This window comes from Pygocentrus nattereri, chromosome 8, assembly GCF_015220715.1.
Source record: "Pygocentrus nattereri isolate fPygNat1 chromosome 8, fPygNat1.pri, whole genome shotgun sequence".
Lineage (NCBI taxonomy): Eukaryota > Metazoa > Chordata > Actinopteri > Characiformes > Serrasalmidae > Pygocentrus > Pygocentrus nattereri.
Window position 1 is genome coordinate 18233033 of NC_051218.1, and position 18437 is coordinate 18251469.

At 41.1% G+C, this 18437-nt stretch overlaps 2 protein-coding genes across 5 annotated transcripts; both read left to right on the forward strand.

The window, feature by feature from the left end:
* The first annotated feature begins 3274 nt into the window (after window positions 1–3274).
* LOC108431129 (thiosulfate:glutathione sulfurtransferase-like) lies at window positions 3275–6265 on the forward strand. Its single transcript, XM_017704087.2, has 4 exons — window positions 3275–3391; window positions 4249–4374; window positions 4508–4670; window positions 5017–6265. Exons 1-4 carry the CDS (start codon window positions 3379–3381, stop codon window positions 5069–5071), a joined length of 357 nt encoding a protein of 118 aa, XP_017559576.1. The 5' UTR covers window positions 3275–3378; the 3' UTR covers window positions 5072–6265.
* Window positions 6266–12642: 6377 nt separating this feature from the next.
* LOC108431128 (thiosulfate:glutathione sulfurtransferase-like) lies at window positions 12643–17416 on the forward strand. Of its 4 annotated transcripts, none has more exons than XM_017704085.2 (5): window positions 12645–13008; window positions 14035–14116; window positions 14941–15066; window positions 15200–15362; window positions 15999–17416. In XM_017704085.2, the coding sequence occupies exons 2-5, from the start codon at window positions 14104–14106 to the stop codon at window positions 16051–16053; spliced, it is 357 nt and encodes a 118-aa protein (XP_017559574.1). In that variant the 5' UTR covers window positions 12645–13008; window positions 14035–14103; the 3' UTR covers window positions 16054–17416. The 4 variants fall into 4 exon arrangements, with proteins under 4 accessions (XP_017559571.1, XP_017559574.1, XP_017559575.1 ...); XM_017704086.2 differs by having other exon boundaries at window positions 12645–12927; XM_017704082.2 differs by lacking the exon at window positions 14035–14116 and having other exon boundaries at window positions 12643–12927.
* Window positions 17417–18437: the final 1021 nt, after the last annotated feature.

Here is an 18437-nt window from a genome sequence, read left to right on the forward strand (position 1 = left end):
CAAACCGTACATCATAGCAGGACGCACTACTGTCTTGTAAACCTTCCCTTTCACTCTTGCTGCTATCCTTCTGTCACACATCAGCCCTGACACCCGTCTCCACCCACTCCATCCTGCCTGCACCCTCTTCCTCACCTCTTTTTTTGCACTGTCCATTGCTCTGGATGGTTGACCCAAGATATTTGAAGTCATCCACCTTTACGACCTCTACTCCTTGCATCTTCACCTTTCCACCTGCCTCCCTCTCATTCACACACATGTATTCCGTCTTATCTCTACTGACCTTCATTCCTCTCCTCTCCAGTGCAAACCTCCACCTCTCCAGACTCTCTTCCACCTGCTCTCTACTCTCACCACAGATTACAATGTTATCTGCAAACATCATGGTCTATGGAGCCTCCTGCCTGACCTCATCTGTCAACCTGCCATCACCATTGCAAACAAGAAGGGGCTCAAAGCTGATCCCTGATGTAACCTTACCTTCACCTTGAAACCATTTGTCACTCCAACTGCACACCTCACCACTGTGTCACTATGCTCATACATGTCCTGCACCACCCTAACATACTTTTCAGCTACACCTGACTTCCTCATACAGTACCACAGTTCCTCTCTTGGCACCCTATCATATGCCTTCTCTAGATCCACAAAGACACAATGTAGCTCCTTCTGACCTTCTCTGTACTTCTCTACCAACACTCTCAATGCAAAAATTCCATCTGTGGTACTCTTTCTGGGCATGAAACCAAACTGCTGCTCACTGATCTGGACCTCTCGCCTTAGCCTTGCTTCAACAACTCTTTCCCATACCTTCATGGTGTGGCTCATCAAATTTATACCTCTGTAGTTACTGCAGCTCTGCACATCACCCTTGTTCCTAAAAATGGGGACCAGTACACTGCTTCTCCACTCATCAGGCATCCTCTCACTCTCCAGGATTTTGTTAAACAACCTGGTTAAAAAGTCCACTGCCTTCTCTCCTAAACATCTCCATACCTCCACAGGTATGTCATCTGGACCAACTGCCTTTCCATTCTTCATCCTTTTTAAAGCTGCCCTCACTTCCACCTTACCAATTCTCTGCACTTCCTGATCCACTATCTCTCCCCCCATTGTCCTCCTCTCTCTCTCGTTTTCCTCATTCATTAGTACTCCTTCCATCTACTCAACACTCTCTGTTCACTCACTAGTACATTTCCCTCTCTATCCTTTATCAGCCTAACCTGCTGTACATCCTTTCCAGCTCTATCTCTCTGTTTAGCCAAACGATACAAATCCTTTACTCCTTCTTTACTGTCCAGCCTCTCATCCAGCTCATCATAGGCCTGAGCCTTTGCCTTTGCCACCATTCTTTTCACTATGTGACTTGCCTCACAGTACTTCTGCCTACTTCCTTCATCTCTCTGGTTGTCCCACTTTTTCTTAGCTGCCTCCTTCTTCTGAATACTCTCCTGGACTTCCTCATTCCACCACCAACTTTCCTTGTCTTCTTTCCTCTGACCAGACGAAACACCCAACACATTTTTGCTAGTTTCTATCACCACCTTAGCTGTAGTTTCCCAGTCCTCAGGTAGCTCCTCACTGCCCCCAAGGGCCTGTTGCAATTTTTGAACTGCCTGCAACCATCCTCCTCCTTCAGCTTCCACCATCTAATCTTTAGCTCTGTCTTCACTCTCATCTTCTTCTTTGTTTCTAATCTCATTCTACAGACAACCACACTATGCTGCCTTGCTACACTTTCCCCTGGTACCACATTACAATCTCCAATCTCCTTTAGGTGGCATCTCCTGCTAAGGATATAATCCACCTGTGTGCACCTCCCTCCACTCTTGTATGTCACCCTGTGTTCTTCCCTCTTCTGAAAATACGTGTTCACCACAGCCATTTCCATTCTCTTTGCAAAATCTACAACCATCTGATCTTCTGCATTTCTGCCTTTCACACCATACATACCCAGCACCTCTTCATCCCCTCTGTTCCCTTCACCAACATGTCCAATGAAGTCTGCACCAATGACTAATCTCTCCTCTCTAGGGACACCATCTACCACTTCATCCGTCTTACTCCAAAATTCCTCTTTCTCCTCTAAGTGACAACCAACCTGTGGTGCATATGAACTGACCACATTCAAAATCACACCATCAACCTCCAACTTCAGGCTCATGATCCTGTCTGACACTCTCTTTACATCCAGAACACTTTTCCCAAGCTGTTCCTTTAGGATTATCCCTACTCCATTTCTCTTCCTCTCTACACCATGATAGAACAGTTTGAATCCACCTCCAATGTTCCTGGCCTTGCTTCCTTTCCATCTGGTCTCCTGGACACACCGAATATCTACCTTCCTTCTCTCCATCATGTCTGCAAGCTCTCTGCCTTTACCAGTCATTGTCCCTATGTTCAGAGTCCCTGCTCTAACCTCCACACTCCTGCCTTTCCTTCTCTCTCGCTGCCTTCTAACCCGCCTTCCTCCTCTCCTCTTTGATGGTCTTCGACCTACAGTAGTCCAATTTCCACCGGCACCCTGCTGGTCAACAGCACCGGAGGCGGTCGTTGTTAACCCGGGCCTCGACCGATCCGGTATGGCAATCATATCTTTGATCCACATGATAGTTTTGGCACAAGTTTTACGCCGGACGCCCTTCCTGACGCAACCCTCACCATTTACCCGGGCTTGGGACCGGCACCAGAAGTACACAAAGTACACCCCTAATGGCTGGTTTTGCCCAAAACCCACCTGCTGTAGAAAAAAGCAAAGATATAGGTAAGATTTCGTAGTTTTTTAGTGGAATACGTCCTTCTACTTTCTAAAATTAAAGAAACGTTCTGGGTAAATGATTAGAAACTATTTAGATTTTGGTTTTAATCTGTTGAGCGCCATTTACTCCCATTCATTAAGGACTCGCTCGCGGGCGCCCTCTGCTGTTTAGCAGTCCTGTTTTTGCTAAAACGGGGTGAGCAGGGAGTGACCAGGCTCCTCATAAACCGGCTCTGGTAATTCTCTCTGCGAGTTCCCTGACACAGATGACTCCTCCCACTGTCTGGGACTGGGAATATCATTTGGCCAGGAAAGGATAAGCTTCGATATTGAACATTAATTTTAATATTTAATATTTAATAAAGCGATTAGCGTGAAATACAAATAACGAGCTCGACGTTCCCAGTAAACCTGCTCTTTATCAACCGCCCTGTAACCTCAACAAACGCACACAACACAACAGCGGGGCGGATGACGTCACGCTACAGTAGCGTTTGCTATTGGTTGCCTGAATGAAGACACGCCCATTTCGAGGAACGCAGCAGTAAGGAAGTGCACTACCTTGGTGACTCCCGGTCGTTGTGCAGTTGCAGTTGGAGCAGATCACTGTCAGCAGCTAAATGGCAAACGCAGGTAACGTTAAATATATTTTACAAGCTCGTCTAAACTGAGGTGTACCAACACCAGACGACTGGAATCTTGCATAAATAGAAATAGAGAGGCATTATTGTGTTTTACGTAGCCTTAAATGAACACATAAGTTTGATGGTAAGATAAGACCCAAGTTCGCTTATGGATGCGACTCTTCACTGTTTGATTTTCTGCTAAATCGGTTCAGTCTCGTTCTGGCCTGGGCTTTTTTCTCATATCAGAGCCCTTTCTCTAGTGACTCGACTGAGGTTATTCTGCTGTCTTTGTCATGGACCTGCTAAGAAATGTTCCCTGGGGTTTTGCATCATCATGACTTGCATTTTACCAGCGCCTTACACAACAGGGTTGGACATTTCTACATAAAAAATGCACTCGTGATATTAATTTACGTGTCAAAAAAGTCTTCAGTTCATTTATCAGTAGTTTCTTTCTTTCTCTATGTTTTTTTTCTTTACTAATTAAATGCATTTATTTGTGCCCTGCGATGGACTGGCGATCTGTCCAGGGTGTATCCTGCCCTCCGCCCGATGGCCGCTGGGATAGGCTCCGGCACCCCCCCGCAACCCAGAAGGAGAAGCGGCTTAGAAAATGTGTCTGTGTGCATTTATTTGTTTTTGTTTTTTTTTCTTGCTTACTTTCTGTTTCATACGTATTCTGTTTCTGTCGCATAGTCATTGTTGTATATCGCCCAACAAGCATCTCACAAAAAACCTGTCCTTCCAGTTCCAGTTCCATGGCTGCGCACATATCTCACAAATCTCACATGCTCATGAGTAGATCAGATCCTATAGCGGAACGTTCTGCGCATGCTTGTTAACACTTGTACAATGTTGTTCTAGATACAGAGATCTCCTACAGCGATTTTAAGTCTCTCATTGAGAAGGGTGAAGATCTTGTGATTGTTGATGTGCGTAGCAAAGCTGAAGTGGACAAAGGGCACATCCCAGGGTCCATCCATATTCCAGGTCAGTTACAGGACCCACACACACATTGCTAATTAAGGTCACTGTCTTTTTGTTATCCTTTGTTTCGTTTGTAAACAAAACATGAGTTATCTTCATGCCACGCTCTGACTTATTACTTATTTCTTTCTCTTAGTGGAGAATGTAGGAAGTGACTTGTCTCTGGATCCAGATGCATTCAAAGAGAAATTTGGCATGCCCAAACCCCCACTAGATGCCCCAAATCTGGTCTTCCACTGCCAGCTGGGTCGACGTGGAGAAGCTGCCACAGAGAAGGCCAGAAGCCTTGGCTTCCAATAGTATGATCATAAATGCATTAGGATCTGCTTATAAGAGCACTGTATGTCCAAAGGTCATTTCATAGTTCAGCTCGTCTTCCAAAATTAAGGGTACTTGGTATATGGATTGTTTGAGCTCTCACCCTGCTACAATAACAGCTTTTTTGCCTATATGAACAACAATGTCAGCAGTGGATGCACTTCAGATTAGCTGAAATCACTCTTTAAAGGGCTGTCTGGATGCTTTTGGACAAACTGTGTATTTAAACCTGTATTAATAGAAAGCACACATTCTGAATTCATTTCCTGTCTGCAAATCTGTGGTGTAAGATTAACATAGTCTTTCTTTCTCTTTCTCACTCTCAAGTGCCCGAAACTTTGCTGGAGGTTACAAGGAATGGTCAGAGAAGGAAAGAAAATGATGCTGCTGCTCCAACACATCAAGCACACGCCAGATGTTAAGTTAGAATTATTTTTGCAGCTCTAGGATAGAGTGCCTTTGAGGACTGCTAGGCCTGTATGCGTTTAGCTGTCTGAGCTGTCTTTAAATTGAAGCACTTCAGGGTTTATGCTAAATGGGTCCATTACAAAATGTGTACCTTTATGTGCAAAGTTTTAAATGTATAGAATAGTTTTTCAATATATTAAAAAACAATGCAAATATGTAAGAATATATTTATACCATTTTTACTATCTCAGTAGTTTATAAACTATTCATTTTGTGAACACGTGAAGCTTTGCTTGTTATTTTTCTTATCATGTACACAAAAGAGCCATCACTTGGGTCAGCTGCTAGCTCCCCAGATAGCAAGAAGATAGCTGCCCACTGTTGGCCTACAAAGCTGCAAAGCTGGCGGCACTGGCTTTTTGCTCAGCGTTTTCCCGGCGGCCCACCAGTGGCTAACCCCTTAAAATCCCAGGCATATTGCATACTAAGGCTTATTATTCAGTAAATACAGGGACTTTAATGCAAACTGAGCTACTGTTAGATTATAGAAGTGTTCCAAAACTTTGGGCCTGCTGGTGGACCCTGGCCATTTAAGGCATTAACAGAGTGTTAAAATGATACTTTTAATCACTCGTTTTGCACTCGCAGTTCAACTTACTTGTTCTTTCATTTCCTACTTTGGTTATGCTTTGTAAATTAGAAGCATAAATTTAATAGCAGCATCAGAAAAATTGTATGCAGCTGTAATCTGTCTAACAGAGCTGTGTTGAGAATTAAAAACTATTATGCATCACAACCATCTGGACGGGCTAAAAGCAGACTAGCAGTAGCCATTACTCAGTGTGGACCTCATCACGCGAGCAGACTGATATATACTTGCTATCTGGGTCACTTGAGATGAATCATAGCATTTGAAGCTTCCCAAAGGATGGACATTTACACTGACCTCTGTAGTTCTTTCAGGTAATGTGCAGTTATGTCGATAATAATGTCGCTAAATGAAATGTTTTGAGTTTTCCTGTTTAAATGAATTTGACCACGAAGGTTGTTGATGGTTTGGGCGCCAGTTCATTTGCACATACAGGTGTGAATATTAGACATGAAGCAGCTGTTTTCACTTGTTACTTGTACTCGTGTCACTCGAAATAATTAAAATGCTGCTATTCTACTTTGTGTCACTTCATGTTTCGTGGTTTCGCCTTTCAATGAGCAGAGTGCCACTCTGGGTGGCGCCATTACTTCACGCTGCCTCCAGACTGAAGACTGACCAGGCCAGGCGTAGAAAGGTTTACCGCCTAATCCAGCGCCAATTAGTAAGAACTTTTAGCGGTGCACAGTCACGGCTAGATGTATGAATAGTATAACCTCAAAGTACAAACAAACCTACAACCGTTATGTTTACAGGGTGTGTCTATTAATTCCACCTATTCATTCTACCATTTCCTTTTCAAAAGTTCTATATAATGAAGTGGTGGAGATGTAAATAGGCTTGTGTCGTATGGAATGCCCTGTTTAATAGAAACTTCCAGAGTCCGAATTGTTCACAGTGGTGGTGATAGGAACTAGACGTCTGAAGTTCAAAGCTTCTGAAGCTCCCTCACAGAACATTATTACATGAAAGGGTTTGATATGCTGCCCAATGTCTGACGCATTGTTTCAAAATGTAGTTCAATTCATTTGTTAATCCATCATGGTGGAGGGATACATGCAGGGCGATAAAACCCCAAAACCTTGATTGGTACAGATTTATGTTTATTTTACCATAATCAACATTACATATTAAAACTCAAAAGATGTGTAGATTCACTGGGGGTTTGGATAGTATGTAAAATATCTATATTTGTGTTGTAGCCAGTGGCCCTGGTACTATCACCACCACTGTAAAAATAAATGAATAAAATAATCAGTCTGCAAGTGTTTTCTGCAGTGATCCGTTTTACACCAAACCACTATAAATGACTGATTTCCTCTAAAGAGCTGAATTATTAACATTTTGAAAACTTAAGGCTAGCTCTGTTGTTATTCCGTGGCTGTCTTTCCTTTCCCAATACTGTCAATACTGATGACCTGAACCGGCTGAGCTCGACTGATCTAGGCGAAGGTTAGTCTGTATCCAGTGTTAAAATACTGTAAAACAATCCACGTGTAAAAATAAACATTTTGGGCAATACAATAAAATTAGTAAAGTTATTAAATAGACCGCAACCTAACTTAAACATAAGTAAAGGCTGATAATTTACACAAATACGTCCTACTTCATCCAGCACAGAACGTGTAGATTTATTTCTCCTGTTTGTAGGATGACTACAAGTCCCAGAATTCCGCAGTAAGTGAATGCTACCATGTAATACAAATAATAACAGAAATCCTCCACTGAAATTTGTAGTTGCATTTGATTAGTAAATACGGTAAAACTGGTATGTATGAATATTTTCCCTAGTGCTCTCGTATTCTATTGTGTGAGGACAGCAGTGGAAGGTACATTCCTGCGATTAGAGAAGAAGAGAGAAGAGTGATAATGATTTGTACACTTACCATCTTCTTTATTAGAAGCCCAAACGTTGTGCTTCCACTGATGATCTTACCTGTCTTATAATTAATTAAACAAAAGCACAGGACCACAATTACAGTCTACAGTCCAGCTGTTGTCGTGCACAATTTGTCAGTCACACTCTGTCATTCATTATTGGTCATTTTCTTACCACTGGACCACAGTTGACCAGGCATTATTGGGGCAGGGGACAGTTTTCACATGTAGCGGTTGCTTTTTTAAAAAACATACATTAGTGTCTCTGCTAAAGTGAAAGTGCTGCACCAGTCAAAATATCTAGCCTAAAGCAGTCCTGCGGTCTACAGTTGTATGTGGTGCTCCATCTATCAATACAAGTTACAAAAAGACCTATCGGCAGCTAAACTGTACAAATACATTTTGTTACTAATTAAAGACTGAAACGATTACTTAAGCACAGCAGGTGATATAATAAAGAAAGCTGTCTTTGTTATTAGCCATTTTAAGCACAGAATTTCAGTTTTATTTGTTTTCTTGACCCTGCTGCTTCTTTCTGTATCCTAGCAGCGGTAGATTCATTTCAGAGTAAATTTTACTGTAATTGGGTCCATAGTGCGCCTTACACTGCTATTCATATTATTTGGTGACATACTCATTAAAGGTTTATCTAAAAATAGCAGGCGCAGCTGAACCCAGCTCACATTCTGGCTGGGTCGGTGTGCCTCAGCAACACAACCCTGTCTACCGATAACGGCCTCAACTCCATAGAGTGGAGACTACGCAAGGAACTGACCAAAGGCAAGGTCACACCATTTGGTTTTTAATCAAGCAATATCAATTGTATTAAGCAACGAGCTTCAGAATCAAGTGTTCAATTGATTTTAATGTACATTACATAAACATGATTATACATGATTATTGTATAAAATAAAGCAAAAGGCGTCATGAGCAGTGAAACCATGCCACTAAATTCATTGTCTTTTTCTGGCACATGGACACAACCTGCTTTCCATCAACTCTGACACGAACACACGGACAGAAAAGACATATGATGACCACAGGTAGTTCACCTTAAAGATCATGTGTGATGTTTAATGATTAATGTACTTGAACTGTGACATTCTTTGACTTCTTTTGTTCTGTATTGTTCTGCTAGAACAAACAGATACCCTGCAAGATGTTGAGAACAACAATTAAAGAATCTTGATTTGTAGTTGACAGCCGTCAGCTTGTTAGACTAAATTAAATACATTATGATGGAGGTCTGATCTGGAAATCCTTATACATGCATTGTTATTGATGTGTGATAAAGTCTCCCACAGCAAATGAAGGAATCAATATTTCAGAACACATTCAGATTGCTTTCTTAACCAGGGGGGCTTTCTTAGCCAGACGTCTTTGACTACAACTCCAAAGGCCAGCTGGTGCGGGCATACAGCCGTGCGGCCGGAGGCTGGAGTGTGCAGTACAGTTACGACGGCCTGGGCCGGAGGGTCTCCACCAAGAACAGCCTGGGCCAGCACCTGCAGTTCTTCTACGCTGACCTGAACAACCCAGTGCGGGTCACGCATGTGTTCAACCACTCCAGCTCGGAGATCACCTCACTGTACTACGACCTGCAAGGCCATCTGTTCGCCATGGAGGTGAGCAGTGGGGAGGAATATTACATTGCCTCAGACAACACGGGCACTCCACTGGCTGTCTTCAGCAGCAATGGGCAGATGATCAAGCAGGTGCAGTACACGGCATACGGTGAGGTGTACCACGATTCCAACCCTGAGTTTCAGCTGGTTGTCGGCTTCCACGGTGGGCTCTATGATTCACTGACCAAGCTAGTGCACTTCACGCAGAGGGACTATGATGTATTAGCTGCCAGATGGACATCACAGAACTACACCATGTGGCAAAAGATTGACGAGGACCTGGCACCATTTAACTTGTACATGTTCAAGAACAATAATCCTCTCAGCAATATGCTGGATGTGAAGAATTATGTTACAGGTAAACCCGCGTTACACTCATTAACTAAAGGAAAACATTTTTAATAATTGTGAGCTATTGCTCACTGGACTCTTTGAATGCACTAAGAACATGTTTTTCTTTTATTTTTGCCCAGATGTAAAAAGTTGGCTGGTGACATTCAGCTTCCAGCTGAGTAACATCATCCCTGGGTTCCCTAAAACACACTGTACTTTGTGGATCTACCATATGAGCTGCTTGAGATCCAGGAGTGTGAGAATGGCCACATGAGTTCTTGCATCAAAGCCATAGTGAAATTTGTTTCCTATTCCTAGGAGCAGAGTCACAAATAATGTTGCTGTCAAACTCTGTTAATACGTATTTTGTTCTCTTTGCAGCTGATGACTGGAGTTCAGCAGGAGGCTGAGAGGCACAATTTGGCCTCAATATGATGGTGAGTGACCATTCATGGCGTGGCATTACCGTAGAGTTCCAAGCACTGGCACTGGAAGTGTTCGCTCGCATTGGAAAATCCTATAAGCCACAAACTGCTTTAAAGACCTTGAAGAAACCAGAATGAAAAAAGAATTCATTTTTGCATAAAATCAATGTCAAAACATAGTTTTGTTTTATCACTGGAAGATTAGGATAGTATCTACGTTGTGTCAGATACACTGAAGTTCAGGGTGGGCTTAGATGCGATAGTTTTGTACGTCTCAGTTACAGTAGAATTGTGAGATTCGTCAAGGTACAAACAATGTAAATGTTCCCTCAAAGGTACAGCAGTAGTTTTAAGGTCCAATTATGTACCATAAATAAGTTCATACCAGGTGAATAGTACATATTTGTAACTTTTCATAACCTAATATTTTAAAACAGAACAATAAAATAAATAGACAGGAGACGAGTCGCGGTGTGTGGAGTCAATACCACTTAGAAAATAAAATTTCAATGGATTATGGTACAATTATGTTCCCTGACTAAAGGTACTGAGATGTGCCCTTGAGGGAACAACTGCAGAGATCAGAGGGAGGGGCTCTACCCCAGTGAGACACACACACACACACCTTCCAAGCCGCTTCTCCTTCTGAGTTGCGTGGGGTGCTGGAGCCTATCCCAGTGGTCACCTCAATGACAGTTTCACTTTTATTGTTTTGGTGAGTGTAGCCAAAATAATTTACGTGAAGTGTTTCAAGATAGTTTATACTCATTGGATGTCATTATGTACCAAGGGAGGGATTCTTATATTTAAGACTCTTGTGAGACCTTATCAATAAAAAGTACTTTAACTGAGTCTGTTGCATTTATGAAATGTGGTGAATGTCACTGAGAGTATATCACCGGCTGAGTTTCATGACTACATCTCTGTATATATGATCTACCATGTTATAAGGTACCCACCCTATCTGACAGTGTTCAACTGAGTGTAGCCTAAAAGGAAGGGAGTAAGTATTTAAAATATGATAAGAAATCACAATAATGTGAAATATGAATCATGAATGAAAGTCATGCTGTGGTCTGAGAGATTACATGACACAGTCGTCACATCAAAACAGTGAGCTACCTTTAGATATTTAACCAATTTGGCCATATGATTAGCATGACTAACCTAGTTAGCCATAGAGGACACTGCTAGGCTAGTTGTGCTAGGACCTGTGAATTTGAAAAGTGGTGCAGCTGTCACTCCAAATTCAGTTGACCAATAGAGAGTGCAGGTGAACGGCCTCTTCTAAAACTCGCCCCCTGTTAAAACATGCAAAAAGTCAGAAGCAAAAACTTGCATTTATATCAGAAGAAAATGAGCAGTACTCTGTTTGCAAAGTTCAGTTTGATTTAACTCTCAGTATTTGTATTTCCAACATATTTTGGCCGTTTTGATACTCAATATTCTACCTGTGAATTGTATTATTTTATTTGAAAGTTTTGGCACAAAATAAATTCCATACCGAGTATGATACTGAGCGTGCCCTGCCATCATCCTGCCAGGCAGATTAGGTGGCCAAATGCATCCTATATATGAAATTTCTTTATTTGATTGTCTCTTCCAGTAATTAAACCTAGAGATGTCTCTATTTAAAAGCTGCCTAATAGATACTGTTAATGGAGCTGATATTTCTAAGAATGGGAAAATGTGAATTACCTACAAGATTTATCAGGAATAGTAGCTGATAAAGAGGTTAAGGAACATATTGAGGCATCTCTTTTAAGGAGGATAGCATTTAGTATCTGTTTCCTAAGCTAACAGGACATTTTACAACAGGGACAGCACATTTGATTCAGCTAATTCATTATCAAGCTTCTCGTATGCTGGGTCAGGTGTGTTAAAGGGGAATTCCAACATTTTTCAACTTTTCTGACCAATTGTGAATAATGCTTAAACATTCAGAGTGGTTTGATGTGAAATGGTTCATTGTGGAGAAACTTAACAGACTCAGATTTCTTTACAGAGGTGGTGATAGGAACCAGGGGTTCTTATGTCTAAACACAAACATGTTTAGCTTTTAACTGTAGCAATTAGGCAGCATTTATGCTAATCTTCAAATCATAATCTAGTATATAGTTGATATATACTTGGGAAAGGAACGATTTAAATTCATTTAATATTATTATTTCTACTCCTGCACATGTAATACGACCTTCTGACTTCATGGCTCCATTATGGACATTCAAGGGGCAACGCATCTTCCACAATAGCAGGTAGTGATGCCTTACTTGAATAGCGCCTGGCACGAAAGTACAGGTTATACTCCTGCAGAGGTGGAACTTGGCAGAAAACTGAAGGGCCCTCTTGAGAGATTCCTCCTTCCACCAGCACCAGACCACGCCTACCAGGTGATCCAGCGGCAGAAAGCCCTTATCCAAAAGGTCCAGGAGAATGTAAAAAGGCCCAAGACAAACAGGCCAAATACTACAACCGGCGAAGGAGCACTGTCACTTACCAATGTGGAGACATCGTAAGCCATACTACGGTGTGGATGGCTCTCTTTCTGAGGGAGGGGTATGTAACCAGCCGTGGTTACCTGTGCAGTTTTAGGGGCTGTACCGTTTTCCTCCGGTAGGGGGAAGCCTTATCTGCTAGTCTACTGCACACATGAGTAGAGAGGAAAATAAAATCGAGTAGGCAGCCAGTGTTTGGGGAACGCCTGGAATTTATGTTTGCTTCAGCTCCTCTCAGCGAAACTATTGTTTCGGAGGCTGATGAGGTGTTTTTTATGTTGGGTATTTTTCTGCTGGACTTTATGGACGTTGGCTAACCATGTTGCTATGCTTTTCAACTCCCTGGGTCTTCCTCGGACTGTTCGTCTTGCGCCACACCGTCGCCAACTACCGACTAACAGTGAGACTGAACGAACCTTTTTGCTGTAGGTTTGGAATCGGGACCAAACACTCAACGTCTGTAAATGTGTAAATAGTGTTGGACATGGGTAGATGTGTACTAAACTGTACGTATATTTGTTAATATACTTGGAGCACTGCGTTTCAAGTTGTTCTGTTTTTTCCCCTCTATATGCTTCTGTTGTAGATAGGTACTCTATGTGCTTCTGAGGTAGGCCTCGCCCTTAACAAATTTTCTGTGTAGCCTCTAAGCAGAGTGTTACAAACTTCCTAAAGGCCCTTTTGTGATCAGGGGTTACAATGTTTTATTCACTGCCTAAAACCACCAGTGAACATATAGTGATTATTTTAACATAGTGGCAAATAAAAGATGGGTATTGTTCTGCATGTATCTCTTCAATGTAACTATAATAAAATGTTTTAGGCCAAAACCTTCTCAAAACTACAGTAAATCGATGTCACACACATCGGACAGAAGAAAATAGCGTATTCACAAACAATTCACATAAAAACTTTATGTGAGGAAGAAGCTGATGTTAAACTCCTCAGATGTCTGGTTCCTATCACCACTACTGTGGATGGATCAAACCACTAAATAATGTTCACAGTTTAATAATTAAATTTAGCAGGAATTCTCCTTTAACTAGTAAAACCTTAGCAGAGACACCTATTAACATTTAGCTAATATTTTAGCTAACATTTACACTTCATATGTTTACATAAAGCATAAGCTAATTTAACTGGAGATATTTACTAAAGCATCAGCGGACTTAGGGTTAGTAGAAAAAAAATAGTCAAAGTAAAGGAATTTATTTGTTAGTGTTTATTGATGATATAACCCACTGTGAAAAATGAATGTGTACTGCCTTTAACTTGGCACTAACAAAACACCAAAAGCAATATTGCTTAGTAGCCTATATTATTCTTTATTTAGTTTGTCTGCAGAATTTGGTACATATTAAACAGCTTTTTATAGTCATTTTCGTAGTATATTCGCAATACACAATATAATCACAATATATGCAAAATAATGCTGTGGTGCTTGTGACTGTGTTCAGCGTCGTATTGCTCTGCCTATCAGGCGGCGTTCTGTGCGATGGTTAATGAATATTAATGAGCTTTCCCCCGCGTAGCATACGAAAAGAAATTTCGCTGCCGATGGTGAGCAGTTACAGTTGGAGCCGATTACTAACACCTTGAAGATGGCCAATGCAGGTAAATATATTTTACAACTTCAGCCAAACTGAGCTTTACCAACACAAGACGACTGGAATCTTATATAAATAGAAATATAGAGCGCGATTGTATGTGTTTTACGCAGCCTTAAATGAACACAAAAAGTTTGTGTTGTCATGGTAACATGATCAGACCTAAGTTCGTTAATGGATGCTACGATATTTTCTATAGTTTTTTTTCTGTTAAATCAGTCCAGTCTCAATCTGACCTGGGCTTTTTTCATAATCTATCAAAGCCTTTTCTCTAGTGACTCTAGTGAGGTTATTCTACTGCCTATAAGCTTGCCACGGATCTGCTAAGAAGTGATCCCTGGGGTTTTGTTATTTGTGTCATGTCATCATCATGACTTGCATTTATTGCCACCGCCTTAAACCACAGGGCTGAAAATTTCTGCTTCAGAATTTGCTGTCGTGGTATTAATATACTTGTCAAAAAAGTAGTTTTATTAATAGTAGATTAATTAATTTATCTGTTTATTATTTATTTGTATGTTTGTTTGCGTTTGTATGTTTATTTATTGTTTAAAGGTATTTGTTTATTTTTTTGTTAGTTTTTTTTTCTTGCTTACTTACTGTTTCACTATATTCCAGTTTTATGTTTGAACTAATCTGGAATAGGCCATACTGTACATTTACTGCATAGTCATTGTTGTATATCGCCCAACAAGCATCTCACAAAACCTGCCCTTCCAGTTCCTCTGGTTGCGCACATATCTCACAAATCTCACATGCTCATGAGTAGATCAGATCCTATAGCGGAACGTTCTGCGCATGCTTGTTAACACTTGTACAATGTTGTTCTAGATACAGAGATCTCCTACAGCGATTTTAAGTCTCTCATTGAGAAGGGTGAAGATCTTGTGATTGTTGATGTGCGTAGCAAAGCTGAAGTGGACAAAGGGCACATCCCAGGGTCCATCCATATTCCAGGTCAGTTACAGGACCCACACACACATTGCTAATTAAGGTCACTGTCTTTTTGTTATCCTTTGTTTCGTTTGTAAACAAAACATGAGTTATCTTCATGCCACGCTCTGACTTATTACTTATTTCTTTCTCTTAGTGGAGAATGTAGGAAGTGACTTGTCTCTGGATCCAGATGCATTCAAAGAGAAATTTGGCATGCCCAAACCCCCACTAGATGCCCCAAATCTGGTCTTCCACTGCCAGCTGGGTCGACGTGGAGAAGCTGCCACAGAGAAGGCCAGAAGTCTCGGCTTCCAATAGTATGATCATAAATACATTAGGAGCTGTTTATAAGAGCACTGTATGTCCAAAGGTCATTTCAAAGTTCAGCCCGTCTTCCAAAATTAAGGGTACTGGGTATATGGATTGTTTGATCTCTCACCCTGCTACAATAACAGCTTTTTCGCCTCTGTGATGGCTTTGCACTAGATATTGCTGTAAGGATTTGATTGCATTCAGCCACCAGAGCATTAGGTTAGTTACTGATGTTGGATGATATCCCAAAGGTATTCATTGGTGCTCCATATCTCCAAAGAACACAGTTCCCCTGCTCCACAGCCCAATGCTGGGAGCTTTATACCCCTCTTGCTGATGCCTAGCATTGGGCACAGTGACCTTAGACTCAAGCACAGCTGCTCCAGAGCATCCCAATCTGTCAGCAGTGCTTCTCTATGATGATTACACAAACTACATGTGTGCAGTTAAGCACCATTGTCAGCAGTGGATGCACTTCAGATTAGCTGAAATCACTCTTTAAAGGGCTGTCTGGATGCTTTTGGACAAACTGTGTATTTAAACCTGTATTAATAGAAAGCACACATTCTGAATTCATTTCCTGTCTGCAAATCTGTGGTGTAAGATTAACATAGTCTTTCTTTCTCTTTCTCACTCTCAAGTGCCCGAAACTTTGCTGGAGGTTACAAGGAATGGTCAGAGAAGGAAAGAAAATGATGCTGCTGCTCCAACACATCAAGCACACGCCAGATGTTAAGTTAGAATTATTTTTGCAGCTCTAGGATAGAGTGCCTTTGAGGACTGCTAGGCCTGTATGCATTTAGCTGTCTGAGCTGTCTTTAAATTGAAGCACTTCAGGGTTTATGCTAAATGGGTCCATTACAAAATGTGTACCTTTCTTACCTCAACACCTAGTTTTAAATGTATACGATGGGTTTTAAATACATTAAAAACATTATGTAAGAAAGTTTTTATACCACTTTTGCTATGTTAACAGTTTATAAACTGTACCTTTTGTGAAGACATGAATCTTTGCTGTTTATATAGTGATGGATCTTTTGAAATATATATTTTACACACATTTTATATATATGTGTGTGTGTGTGTGTGTGTGTGTGTGTGTGTGTGTGTGTGTGTGTGTGTGTGTGTGTGTAAAATATATTTCAAAAGATCCATCACTTTGATCAGCTGCTAGCTTTCCATGTAACAGGAAGATGGCCTGCTGATGGCAAAGCTGGCAGCCCACTGGCTTTATGCCTAGTGTTATCAGAGCGGCCCACCGGTGGCTAACCCCTTAAAATCCAGAGCTTATTACATACTAAGGCTTATTCAGTAACTACAGGGACTTCAGTGCAAACTAGCTTAGCTATTCTTAGGTTAAAGAAGTGTGTAATAAAACTTGTTAGACCGAATGCCTCTTTTAATCACTCGTTTTGCACTCACAGTCCAATTTACTTGTTCTTGCATTTCTTAATTTTGTCACACTTAGAAAATTAGTTTACTAAATAATTTCCTTAGCAGTATCAAAAATATGTATAGAGCTGTGACCAATTAGCACAGTGTCAGCAACGAGGCTTTCAACAAAATCGTTTAATATAAGGACTAGTGAATCATTTTTCCCAGTAGTCTGTGATAGTTTATTTACCAAAATGAAAGACTATCTGCATTTAAAAGCTGTTTTTAGATTAAAAACTATTATGCATCACAACCATCTGGACGGGCTAAAAGCAGACTAGCAGTAGCCATTACTCAGTGTGGACCTCATCACGCGAGCAGACTGATATATACTTGCTATCTGGGTCACTTGAGATGAATCATAGCACTTGAAGCTCCCCAAAGGATGGACATTTACACTGACCTCTGTAGTTCTTTCAGGTAATGTGCAGTTATGTCGATAATAATGTCGCTAAATGAAATGTTTTGAGTTTTCCTGTTTAAATGAATTTGACCGCGAAGGTTGTCGATGGTTTGGGCGCCAGTTCATTTGCACATACAGGTGTGAATATTAGACATGAAGCAGCTGTTTTCACTTGTTACTTGTACTCGTGTCACTCGAAATAATTAAAATGCTGCTATTCTACTTTGTGTCACTTCATGTTTCGTGGTTTCGCCTTGCAATGAGCAGAGTGCCACTCTGGGTGGCGCCATTACTTCACGCTGCCTCCAGACTGAAGACTGACCAGGCCAGGCGTAGAAAGGTTTACCGCCTAATCCAGCGCCAATTAGTGAGAACTTTTAGCGGTGCACAGTCACGGCTAGATGTATGAATAGTATAACCTCAAAGTACAAACAAACCTACAACCGTTATGTTTACAGGGTGTGTCTATTAATTCCACTGTCAGATACATCATAAGGTGGGCTGCAGCAGGACTGATAAACCCACCTACGTTTACCCGGCTGAGCTCAAGCAGATGATCCGTGTGGCCTTTCCAGGGGAAATCCGTGATTATCCAGACCCATGTCATGACAATGTAGGCTTCTTCATGTCTCCAGGCTGATTCAGAGGGGGACTAATTCGGACTTCTACCATTTCTTTTTCAAAAGTTCTATATAATGAAGTGGTGGAGATGTAAATAGGCTTGTGTCGTGTGAAATGAGTCCGAATTGTTCACAGTGGTGGAGATAGGAACTAAACGTCTGTTTAATGTATGAAAGGTCCCTCACAGAACGTTATCACATGTAGTGGTTTGATAGTATGCTGCCTGATGTCTGACACGTTGTTTTATGTTAAAGTTTTGGTTTAAAATGTATTTTAATTCATTTGTTTTCATTCGTTCCTGGCGGAGGGATACATGCAGCGCGTCAAAATAGTCCCCAAAAACGTTTTTTTTTTCTTCCAGATTAATGTATATTTAACCATTATCAACATTGCATATAAAACTCAGAAGACACGTATAGATTCACTGGTGGTTTTAGATAGCGAATAAAATGTCTATGTTTGTGTTGTAGACATGGTGATATCCAGTCCTATCACCACCACTGTAAAGAGGTCTGCAGTAAACATTTCACAGTAGACCGCTCTGAATGACTGTATATCTGAATTGTTCAAATTTTGAAAAATTACGGCTAAGTCTGTTTTATTCACTGGTTGTCTTTCCTTT

Excerpts from the sequence above, each read along its gene's own strand:
- LOC108431129 (XM_017704087.2), top strand. Across the intron at positions 4,375-4,507 it reads AGGGTCCATCCATATTCCAG|TGGAGAATGTAGGAAGTGAC; the intron begins GTCAGTTACAGG and ends TCTTTCTCTTAG. Across the intron at positions 4,671-5,016 it reads AGAAGCCTTGGCTTCCAATA|TGCCCGAAACTTTGCTGGAG; the intron begins GTATGATCATAA and ends CTCACTCTCAAG.
- LOC108431128 (XM_017704082.2), top strand. The coding sequence starts at position 12,822 with ATGTTGCTATGCTTTTCAACTCCCTGGGTCTTCCTCGGACTGTTCGTC. Across the intron at positions 12,928-14,940 it reads ACTGAACGAACCTTTTTGCT|ATACAGAGATCTCCTACAGC; the intron begins GTAGGTTTGGAA and ends ATGTTGTTCTAG. Across the intron at positions 15,067-15,199 it reads AGGGTCCATCCATATTCCAG|TGGAGAATGTAGGAAGTGAC; the intron begins GTCAGTTACAGG and ends TCTTTCTCTTAG.